Consider the following 12284-nt stretch of genomic DNA (forward strand, 5'->3'; position numbering starts at 1 on the left):
TGAAGTATGCACATGCAGCAGAAATGCTTAAACATGCAAAGTAGCTAGAAGGCTTACAGATGTAAATAAAGATATTTCCTTAAATGACAGAACGAAATTACAGGCTACCTCGAGAAATGCAACTTCTATTTAAAGCTTAGCTGCTTCAACTTCGAAACTTATTTCGAAGCTGGGAAAAAACTGCATGGAAGTCCAGGGTCTATTAGAAAGTCTATAAATAGATTAGCAGTCTTTTTTCACTTTAAAGTGAGGAAAACTCAAGAACAAGAATGTACCCCAGCTGCAGAATATTCTTATTGTATTACTGAATTTCTATTCTGTGTGTCCTCATGTGTCTTGCCCTTCAGACCTCTCACCATCGTTGTTGTCGTCCTTTGGACATGACACAGTGTTTTTATATCCTCCTTATACTGTAGCCCCCCAAACTGCACACAGCAGTTGAAGTGAGGCCACAGCAGCACAGAACACAGGAGGACAGTCCCTTCCCTCACCTGGCCAGCAGTGCTGTGCTTGATGCACCCCAGGGTGCGGTTGGCCCTTTTGGCTGCCACGGCACACTGCTGGCTCGTGTTCAAACTGCTGAACAAAATCCCCAGGCCCCTTTCCACAGGGCTGCTCTCCTGCCTCTCATCCCCCAGTCTATGTACAGCCAGGGCTGCCTGTCCCAGGTGCAGAATCCAGCATTTCTCTTGTTAAGTTTCACCTGGTTGGTGATTGCCCAGCCCTCTAATATGTCAAGATCTCTCTGCAAGGCCTCTCTGCCCTCCAGGGAGTCAACAGCTCCTCCCAGTTTAGTGTAGTACCTGCTGAAGTAACTACTCTAACCAGTCCCATCAGTGCTGCTATAAAACTGAATGCAGCATTTCTCAGTTTTCCTTCACCCTTGGACTACTGCCAACATTCCTTTCAGAGAAGCACAGGCAAGCAAATTTTCCTGCATTAACGGGTTATACTCTTCTGGTTTCAGGCACTCCAGTATACGAAATCACTGCTAACAATGGGTTTATTAAACAAGTCATTGCCCTAATACCTAGTCAGTCACACCAACTAAGTTACATTACTACTGAAAGAGGTCAGACTCCACACTTCTGTACAAGTTAGTGTATTGAAACAAAACCATTAGGCTAGTGCAGTTTCACTTGGAGCTTTTCAAAGAGTTTAAAAAGTACTCAAATTAGTGTTTCAGGTGTACACAGGAAGACTATTAAAAAGTAAACTGCCCAGACAGATTCATGCTATGATAAAACGTTAATTTAGCTAAGCTAAAAATCTCTAGGTTGGATGGTCTGCGCAGTTCCTAACTGAATGCAGCATTGAAGGGCACTGGACCATGAAGAAACAGTAACTTGAGTGTCCAATATCTGAGACAGCAGAACACATAAGTTATTTTTAAATATATGTAAATGTTTACCTCCAATGCTTCGATCTTTTTGTCTTTCTCTGTTATCTGTTTTCTGAGTGACATAATTTCTGCTGATGCTGGATTTAACTTGGGGTCTAAGGTTTTTATCACCTGTACAAGGCAAAACAAATACATTACATGTCAGCTTTGCATCTCATTTGCTCACAGGAAAGATACAAAAGCAGACCAAACTAGTCAAGTAATCACGATGAAAAACAGCCTTTTGCAGTATGAAATAAGATATTAAAACTTATTAGAGAATCATTAATGCATCTCATGGTTCAGGCTGAACGGTATTCTCTCATACATTACACTGATTGCAATTGAGCAATTTGACCAAAAAATGCAACATGCAGCTACTAATTTTAGGGGGGAAGGGGACAGGACAAGTCAACGTGTTCAACAGCTTGTTGGAATGTGTATGTTCAGAAATATGCCACTCACATTTCTTGCTTTCTCAAGGTACATTTTATATCTTTCTTCCATTGCTTTCATGTCCTCATCTTTTTTTCGCAAAGCTGCTTCCAGTTCTCCAATCTTCTGGGCTGTTTACAGAAATCATTAACAATGAGATACAAAACAAAAGTAGGCATGGTACTTAACCTCCCCCCCCGCCAAAAAAAAAAAACACAAACAACTTCAGTTTCTATATAATTTCCTCTCAAAGTTCTTACTTTTGTTTCAGCTGTACCATGAAGTCTTAGATCTGACCCTGAATTCCTACTTTGCAAGCTACCGTTCAACAAAACAATGCCCTCACGAGGCCTCCCTCTGCAAAAAAAGTTTTTTGTTTGTTTTTTTCTTCCCAGTTTCAGGTTTTAGAGCTACACTAGCAAAAAGCCTTATCCTGACAAGTATCCCATAGCCCAGAGGATATGGGAATCATTTCAGAAGAAATGTAACAGTGGGGAAGGAAAAACAACTACTTACGGTTCTGACTGACATCGGGCTGCAGTTCTGCAAGAGCAGCCTCCTTCTTCTGTAACTCATCATGAACTTCACTCAATTTTTCCCTACAAATGAAAGACTATACTAAGGATTAAGCTGACAACTAATACCATGCACAGTTAAAAGAGATGACAGCTGAAACTTGATCATAGGAAACGTTTAAGCAACAACTTTAAACTCTGGTGATTTGTTTGAGTTTAAATAGAAATACTAGTATGTACTTTTGAAGAATAATAGAAGTTGTGACTTTCAAATTGAATCCAGCTTGTTTACCTAAAGCTAGAAGCAAGAAAGTGAAAAAAACATCAGAAAACACTTCTAGCATCTCTTTAGCATAATCTACAATCTGATGGAAGGATAGACATATTTCAGAGGAATTAAATGCATTTTGAGTACAGCAAGAGTGATGGTTTTAACAGTCTGTTATAGAATCAAAACAGTAAACTGCCACTGGCAATGAAGAGATGGTTAAGTGAATATTACTATAACAAGATTATCATGACTGGAATAGACAAAACCTGAATGCTAATACTTAACTCGCTACATGCATGGGTTCTCAAGACAGTGACTTGGAAAAAACAAGGCATCGGTATGAAGATTTAGACAGTTTATGTGCTAAAAGAGTCAAACTATTTGGCATAATTAAGTTATTGAGGATGCATGTGTCATACTTACATATGTGCTGCCAATTTCTGCTTCAGGTTGCTAGACTACGAAAGAAAGTTAAAATTCAGTTAATTTCAATACTTCACACTGCACAATGTTAAAAGTGTTCTTACAGATGAGCCTAGAATACTTAGCACACCTAAATTAGCTAGGCCAAATATAGCTTCAAAAACTGCTTTTTTTATGCATTTCCATAACTGCATTCATGGTATCTGTCTGGTGCAAAAACTAACACCAGCATCTTTTTTCTTTAAGCCATCCTTCTCATTATAGCATCACTTAATCCTACAATTAGAAATTTGAAGAAGTAAAAGGTAGAATAGTTAGTTTCTTAAAGAAGGGGAAAAAAAATGGAATCACACAAAATATGGTTCTTTTCCAGTGAAAACAAATGGGTGGTGTATTTTTTTGACATAGAGCAGTAAAGCAGTTTCCAAGTTCGCTTACTCTTGCAACAACATAAAGGTATCTTACACCAATTAAAAAAAAAAAAAAACGCACCTACCCAGGATCTTGCCTTCTTAGTATTTATCAGAACTACACATATCCACAAAAAAGAGGCACATCTAAACAAGACTTGATGGTATACTGAAGGATCTTAAACAAAACCAGAGTGACGAATTCAAGGTCAAGAAGCCTGAGCTTTCACTTACTCCTTCTGTCTTGGATCCCTGCTCCTGCAAAGTCTTTTGTAGATCTTCAATTTGCTGTTTTAACTCTCCAATATGCTCCTCATTTAGCCTTTTAGGTAGAAAAACCAAGAAAAGCCAGTTAATACCTATGTAAATAGATCACAGCACAGTAAGATTTTTCTTCTCCATGCTTAGATGGTAATTTTGCAGAGGGTTTACACAGCAGCACTTAAGCCACAAAGAAACTGATTTCAAATTCTTTTAGTCTGACTTAAACTTCTGCTGAAACAAACATTTGGCAGCTTTATTAAACATTTTATAATGACAGACCCAGAATCATTTTAAGGTTTAAGCAAGCTTAATTGCTCTGAAATACTCATGTCCTAGTAAACTGCTTTCAGCATTCATTAAGTGATAGAGAAATTCAGACCATATCCCTGCATTATAAAAACATCATTTGTTTGCAGTTCTAGAAATAGAGTTTATATCCATTCTTGGTCTCCCAAAAATCAGAACTAAGAGCATTCTATAAATAACAAGTTTCTTCATAGCATGCTAGACACAGAACTGCCAAATTTTACAACACATTTAAGCTTTCCTTCTTCTTTTCCTCATTACCTTTTCCTGTTTTTTTCACATTGGTGAAAAGAAAAAGGGTAAATGGCCTCCTGCAGAGTGCCATGCTACAGATGGAAGCCACAAGACCATTCTGACGGGCCAAAAACCACATTTTTCTGCATTTAGGATGCTGTTTCACCCATTACCTTTTCTCAGTTTCTAGTTCATTTACTGTCCGATGCTTTTGCTCCAGCTGATTCTGGAGCTCCGTAATACGTTCATTTTCTGATCCTTCCTGTTGCAACAAAAGCATCTTATTTTCATGCTGCAGCCGAATAAACATTTCTCTGAAACAAAAAGAAGAACAAAAAGGTCATTGCTGATTAGGAAATAATCAGAGGTAATATTCCTGTTCTGCCTAAATTGAGCAAAGTAAGTTCCCCTCAAGAATATACTCATAGAAATAATTCAATTTTTGATTAAATGTAACTTAAAATTCTCAAACAATACAATAGGTTTTGAAGAGAGATGAGAAAGTTTTAGATTTTATAATTCAAAATTCAAATTTTATTGCATCTTTATGTTTTACTCTGCCAGACTTTCACAGTAAATTAGCTAGCCTTAGCTAGCTACTTGCTGTGTATTGTTCATTTGTTTTGTCTGCAAGCCACAAGATGAGAATTGTTTCAATCTTTGGATGGGTATTTTCAACCCAACATTTACATAAAGAAAACTAATTTAAAAAAAAAATAATGCAAATCAATTATATATGGGAAAATAATTATTAAAAGCTACATGGGAGTCCAGAGAAGCATCATGGAGGGAAATCTAAGTGTGAGACAATGTCATGTTGCTGAAAATACTGAACTCTCATGGAGATGACTATTATGCCCCACACACAAAAATCCCAATACAGGCTCAAGATTTGTGTGTCTTACCTATATTCTACTGGCAGAATTTCAGCAGCAAGATTATCGGGGCTTTTAACACGAGATGTACCTGAAATTGCATGAGAAGTTCATTTTAACAAACATACAGAAATCATTAGTATACAAATAAAAGCCTCTGAATATAAAGCAATACCTGCTTGACTCAGATGATCCTGCTGCATCTGTGAATACCGGAGCTCTTCATTAGTCTCTTTTAATGCATCACACTGCACTATCAGTCTCTAAGAACACAGAGATGAAAGTAAGTCACACTGCAACATTTTAGGACCAAATAACATTAATAAGGACTCGTACTATGTATTCTATATATATATATATATATGTATTCTACGTATTCTATATATGCATGCTATGTATATATATATATCCATAAAACAAAAAATATGAAACACATACAGCACTGATTTTCATTAGATATTCATATAAGTTCTCATTCAAGACACTTACTTCTTTTTCTTTGATTAAAGCTTCATATTTTTCTTCAAGTCGTTTCATCTCAAATGCTAGCTTATCAGCTCTTTTTGATTCTTCAGACAGCTTGTTATGAAGCTCCTGGACCTTTTTATTAAGAGAAGACATTCAGCACATGGAGGTTTCAACACGCTACCTTTAAGAATTATGTTAGAACTTTCACTCATACCCAGTTTAGCTAAAATAAACAGCTGATCCTCCAAACTTTTGCGTGTTTTGGTGTTTTGCTGTTGTTGTTGTTATTAATTAAGAGGTAACGAGCTTTTTGAATGATTTTACAAGTTCAGGTAGCTCCTTTCATTATTGCAGGAACTAAATGTTTTATTATTGAAATAAACGCAACTTTCACAGTTTAAAGTAAATTTCCCTGATGAAAGTTAATATTACAGGCATGTGATCTCAGTAATAGCTGAACAACCTCTCCCCAGGAACACAGGCTACCTTGGTTGAAGTAAAGAAGTAAAACCTCCAAATCATCAACAAATGATTGAGAGGGAAGCTACATTTCAAATTGCTAGCTTGACTCTTTTTCCCAGTTTATTAAAGTAAACTGCAGAGTATGAGGGAGTTTTCACAAAGAGAAAGGTCTAAGGGGACAATACAGGTTAAGTCCACAGCCCATTAAATTAATTTTTGTTGATGTCATCATCGCTAATTAAAATCATTAAAAAAAAAAAAATAGTTGCTTTTAAGTCCACAGCCTGTTAGATTAAGCCATTCATTGTTGTTACTTTTTTTTTTTTTCCAATGAAACATAATAAAAACACTTGCACTTACGATGTTACTTTTTTCTTCAGATATTCTTACTTAAGTATAGATGCAGTCCTACCTGTCTTTTGTAGGTTTCTAACTGGGCACGGGCTGCGTTGGCTTTCTTTAGTTCATCTTCCAGACTGACTGTATTGTGCATATACATCATGTTGGTTTCCTGCAGAGATTTGACTTGTCTGCGGAAGTCATTCAGATCCTGTAGCTTTTTACGATATACCTCAATAGTTGATTCCAGCTTACTTGCTTTGTCTGCAGTAGCCCTTAAAGGATAAGCAGGAATTAGCAAAGTATGTTTCTTCTAAAGATTAAGAAAAGTCAGATTCTTGTTTCACGCAAATTCAAGCAATTTTCAAAGGTAAATGCAACATGCTTAAGAGCAGAATTAAATCCTACTGCTTTATTTTGCTGACCCTTTGAAACAGTTCATGTAATGTGCGCACCCAGTAGCGCATCCAGTCACTGGATGGACCCTCTCCAGAGGCAGCTAGCGCTCACATTTGTGGCAACACCTGTCTGGACGCGGAGGGTTGAAAAATACTAAGAGTGCCCCCAACATTTATGGACTTGCGTATATTGGCCATCCACATGATACCAAAAGTTATGTCGAAGTTCTAGCTGCACATACGCTTTTTTTTTTTTACATCAGAAAAGGCAGCCTCTTGACAGCATAAGATATTTTCCTTAGTAAAAATGTCTCCCTTAATAAAATGCACATTCACACTCACACAGAAATGTCCTAATTCATCCAGAACTTAACCTTCCATTGCACATGTAGAACAATATCTGTATTCATCTCATCCTGCTTTGCAGAAGATTTCCATATTGCTGTTATTATACTAAGAAGAGGTTATACATGTAAGCTTGCACTTCATCCCTGCTTTGTCAAAGGGCCTTTTTCAAACATTTATTTTAGATCTTGTTTGGGTAAGACCCATCCACAGAAGCAATACCTCTAAAAAAATTCTTATGAAATACAAACCCTTGTATTTAGTCATTAAATTCTGCCAATGTGGAAAAAATAAAAGCTGTGTATATTATATACCTAAGAATATCATTTTCGTCTTTCAATGCCCTAGATTCTTCTGCCAAAGAGGTCAGTTCGTTGTTTCTATGTTGCAGTTCAATCAGTTGTTTTTCTAGATCTTCACAGTGGACACGATAATCATCTTTCGCAGCTTCAAGCCTACCAGATCAAAAACAGGAAGTCTGTTAAGAATCCATATTCATTACACATTTTGCTCATGATGATCCATTTAGTGCTAGAACTATTAAAGTAAGAAAGAAAAGGAAAACCTATTGATTTAAGCACTCAAAAAAGGGTACTGTAAACTTTTGACTGTCTACTTGTTAAATCATGATGGATTCTGTACTGCAAATTTGTGATATGATATTTCAAGGAATCACATGAAAATTTTTTCCATAGGAATTACGAGGAGAAAGACCAATATGTGAAAGAAATCAGTGCATTAAGGAGACTTTTTTTAACACACAAATCACGTTGGTGCTCATTTCTGCTTTCCATCACCTTTTTAAAAAGTGTCAAAGGGCCACAATATTGTGATTACAAAATAACAGCTTTTTTTTCCTTAAGGGTAAAGACCATCTTTAAAATAGGTTATGTTGATACAGTGGTAGAAAGTTTTTATAGCAAAGGAAATTAAGAAGAAAAATCCTTAAGGGTTATCGGAAAATCTTGTAATGTATCTGACATGGCAAGCAAGGCTTCTTTGAAAGAAAAATAGAATGGTTTCATACCTGAAGTTTTCTTCTTGCAGTTGTTCTAGTTGCAACTGTGCATGAAAATACTTTTTTGCTACCACAGTATTTGGATCGTCAATAGAGTCATCTAATTGCTCTAGTCTGTCATTCATAATCTCGTTTTCTGACATCAAGCTGTTTTTTTCATCCTGAAGGGCAGCCACCTAGCGTAGATAAAACAGCATCACCACTGTAAGACCTGTCCAGCCAGAAAGAACTAAAGCAAGACAGCAGTATGTCACCAAATTAGTTTATGAAAAAGGTTGAGGGTTTAGAAACTTTAGAATGTAATTTACATAGCATACAGATGCTTTAGTGTATGTAAGTTATGAAGCACTACAAGAGAAGTCCCTCTTAAAAAGACAAATTTTTGTAACTGAAACCATGGTAAAGGCTTACAATGGGATATGGAGAGAAGCTGGTACTTTTATTAAAAAGGATACCATGGATGCCATACAAAAAAATAAGTACTGGTGTCAAGGTTACCCTCCATCTTGCTTGTACTTAACAATAAAAAGCAGGATGGCACTGGCTAGCACACTAACACAGTACTGCCGTGCGCTCAGCAGTGGATGGTTGCGCAAGAAGCAGTTTCAAGCGCCATAAGCTAGTAAGCACACACGCAAAAGAAAAAACCTGGACAGCTTCATATAGAGCATGCATTTTTGGCAACAATCAAACAGGTTTGATACTGAGTGTTCACAGCTAAGCAAATGAGAATACAACACTGTACTGAAACAGTCAGTATATTAACAGCCATAAAATGGGGAAGGATTAAGAGGCTAGAATCTTTAAAGTTTTTCTAGTGAAAGCTGTTGTGTTAATTTTAACATCCTGTCAAACATAAGAGCGTGTAGCATGTGTTAGTTAACTGGCATTTAAACAGGGACAATACGCTTTTTGGGTTATGCTTTCCTGAATCATAAAGAAAACCTACCTTTCTTATATTCTTGGAAAATATCAAGGAAGACTGAGACCTTACAAGTGAATTTATTAAGAATTAGTTTAAATGAGAAGTGTCAATCAATATTATGGCTTCAATAAATAAGTTAAAAATATATAAATCGTGATGACATTACTAGATAAAACATCAGATATAGCCTAAACAATGCAACATTAAGAAACAGCTTGTTTGTGATCATAATTTAAAAGTCTATCAAACAGATCTAAGAAACAAAACTATAATTCCTGTACCACTTCATTAGATGCTGGCTTTCTAGGTCCACCCCTTTTTAAATACTGGATATCAACTTACTGTATACATGCATGCACAAACACCTGCGGGTAAGGAGCATATCTGAGCCTTACTCAACATCCTTCTTACTGTTCAAGGCTCAGCCACTCCTTAAACATACACAGTATTCATACTTTTTGAATACTTTTAGAAGAACACCTGCCCAAAACCTCCTAAAAACAACTCTTTTGCACAATTCAAAGCAAGTTTTCCATCTTTTCTCAGTTCCTTTCTGATAGTTCTCTCTTCTATTACTTCAGCATAACAGAAGTAGTATAAATCACTGGACCTCAAAGTCAACACAAATTATGTAAAAGTATTTAAAAAACACATCACATTATTAAAGAACTACATTGCCATTAACTCATCTGTTTATAATCAGCAGTACCTTTCCCTCAACATCTTTAATGCCTCCACCTGGGCCACACTATGTTATGAGCACCTGGATTTGTTTAACCCAGAATTATTGAATAGAGAAATCTCAGAAGGCAAAACTTGTGGGGGGTACAGGAGAAAGCTCAAGACATCTCCACTGAGACATACTAAGTCTCCTAATGGAAGCAGAAAGCACAGGTAAATTAGTACCAAAACTTCTAGAAGTGAGAACATTTGAATAGTGAACACAACACCTTGAAAAGTTTAACAACTGTAATCTGCAAGCTCAAGTGTCAAAGCAATCCTTGCACATTTAAAAGAATGGGTTTTCTTCTGCAGGGTTCTCTTCACAAATACTTTTACACCTTTGCTTTCACCAGGGACATGTACTATTTCAAGAAAAATAGAAGTAAAATACTAATTTAATTCTAAAAAGATCTTCCTTTGCATCTGCAATTAGCAAGCAGAGCTCCTTTTCTATACATATTCTACTATTTCAGTTATTACTATCACTATCTGCAAGAAATTTAAAACCGGCCTCTGGATTTATTTATTTTACATAGGTTCGTACAGCCGGTGTAGCACTCTGGCTCCTATCAGAAGATGCCATGCAAATGTTCACTTTGTACAGAATCAAATCTGAATGAACTGCCTTACCACATTAACCTCCTTTTATTCTCAGAGTATAGGGTCATAACATAGAAGTCAAACTTAGGGCTAACAAATGTGTTGGTTTTTGTTTTGTTTTTTTTATTATTATTTTATTTATTTATTTTATTTTTAAAAAACAAGTCATCTGAAATGCAAGTTCCTGCTTATTGTTATGAAGTCCTCTCTCTTTCCTCTAAAGAGACTGGATTAACTCCTGTATCCATTAAAAGCAAAAGTAAACCTATTATCAGTGTGGCTAAGCAAGAAATAATGCAAACTAATTGATCCTATTTTGCCAAATATGCTCCGTGTTAAAATTGCATACAAGAAGGAGCTTGTAAATTTTTAGATAAATTTGAATCTTTCATCAACAACTGTTGGAAACAGCATAATTTTCCTATGATTAAATCTAATGACTGATTATTATATGAACTGCTTTTTTTTAGATACAGTTTAAAGGACTAAAGGCAGCAGCGACTAAAAATGGAATTGGCAATTGTTAAATCCATGGTAGGTTTGTTTTGATGGCTATTTGCTACTAAGAGTAAACAAAGATAGAAGACGAAGCAACCTTTGCATTAAGAGTTGACAAAGGACCTCAGCTTACACTTCCATCAGGACGCTATTTCCAGTAATTGTATTCTGGAGAAGAGAATGGCTCCTCTTCCCATAAAGAGACAACTTTCTAAATCTTTAATCACCAACACTACATATTAAATAAGCTGCTTGCTGTTTCTTACCTGCAAATCTAGCTCTTGACATCTTTGTGCCAACTCCTCTTTTTCTGCTAGTGCTTCTTGAAGATCCTCCAAAGCTTTTTTAAGCTTTTAAAGAACAAAGACAGTGAATTAATTCTGGCTTCCACAGTGTCTCAATTGCTTATATAAATTGTTTAAAGAAGGATGTTAGGCATGCACATAGACTTAGAAACCCCCATATACTGTTGGATCAGGATCTCTGTTCGTTTCAGCCACATTTTAAATTTGTACCACTCGTAATAAGTGAATTATTGAAACTCAGAGTAACATTCAGATTCAATACAACAACTTATGCTAGCAGCAAAACAAAAAACACACCCAGAAAGAACTGTATTGTCACAATTTCCAAGTCCCTGCCTGTTAAATGCCTCCTGCTCATTAGTTCACATATGCTCAGTAACAGAAGCTGTAAGACTCATGTACATGGATGAAGTCTAAAACCCGGTTCCCTGGCTTCCTTCCTCTCAAAATTAAATTCACTGTCAAGACAGCAAGATCTTTCCAAATTCAGGCTTACTGGTCAATCAAACGCTCCTCATTTCAGAGGAGAAATTCAGATGTTCCTTTATGAGCACTTTTACAAACAATTTCATTATACGTGCAACAACTTGTATTGTTCACATTAATAAAAATTTTCATGACCTCTTAAAAATAGCGAAGGATTTAGCCTGATACAGCTGAGTCTTGATGTCCACTTGGCTCTTCTGGCTATGTAGGTTCACATTGGCAGGTTCTACCCCATCAAGGAAGATTACCTAGCTTTCACTTCATATGTTGTAGAGAAGCTGTATTAGAACAAACCTTTTTACCCACTTCTTAGAATTAGCACTGAAACTGATACCTTATTGTATAATCTCAGCCTACGCCAGCATGTTGTTCTGCCCTTTGTGAACCACTATGGTTTAATCCTGTCAACACTGATTGGAACACACACCAAGCAGTTTGTGCAGAGAGGAGACAAAGCTGAGACTGTTGAGTGTTTTTTTGTTGTTGTTTTTGGTTGGTTGGTTTTAAAACTGGAGATGAAGAGCAGACCTCTTCATTTGGGGGATGGAAAGATACCAACTAGTGTTCAATCTTAAGCCGTAACAGCTACAAATATTAGGCAGT

General features: G+C 36.4%; 1 protein-coding gene across 2 annotated transcripts in view; it reads right to left on the reverse strand.

The window, feature by feature from the left end:
- HOOK1 (hook microtubule tethering protein 1) overlaps positions 1–12284 on the reverse strand; it is a 30442-nt gene that overhangs the window by 4914 nt on the left and 13244 nt on the right. For both annotated transcript variants that reach the window (XM_080602610.1, XM_080602609.1), the window contains exons 8-20: positions 11157–11240; positions 8154–8320; positions 7441–7581; positions 6457–6658; positions 5604–5714; positions 5290–5377; positions 5145–5205; positions 4413–4553; positions 3670–3757; positions 3026–3060; positions 2333–2415; positions 1847–1947; positions 1412–1513 (exon numbers count right to left, since the gene is read on the reverse strand). In XM_080602610.1, the coding sequence (XP_080458736.1) occupies positions 1412–1513; positions 1847–1947; positions 2333–2415; positions 3026–3060; positions 3670–3757; positions 4413–4553; positions 5145–5205; positions 5290–5377; positions 5604–5714; positions 6457–6658; positions 7441–7581; positions 8154–8320; positions 11157–11240 (1404 nt within the window). The remainder of the gene's footprint in view (positions 1–1411; positions 1514–1846; positions 1948–2332; positions 2416–3025; positions 3061–3669; positions 3758–4412; positions 4554–5144; positions 5206–5289; positions 5378–5603; positions 5715–6456; positions 6659–7440; positions 7582–8153; positions 8321–11156; positions 11241–12284) is intronic.

Source organism: Anser brachyrhynchus (assembly GCF_964034855.1).
Source record: "Anser brachyrhynchus genome assembly, chromosome: 8".
NCBI classification, from domain to species: domain Eukaryota; kingdom Metazoa; phylum Chordata; class Aves; order Anseriformes; family Anatidae; genus Anser; species Anser brachyrhynchus.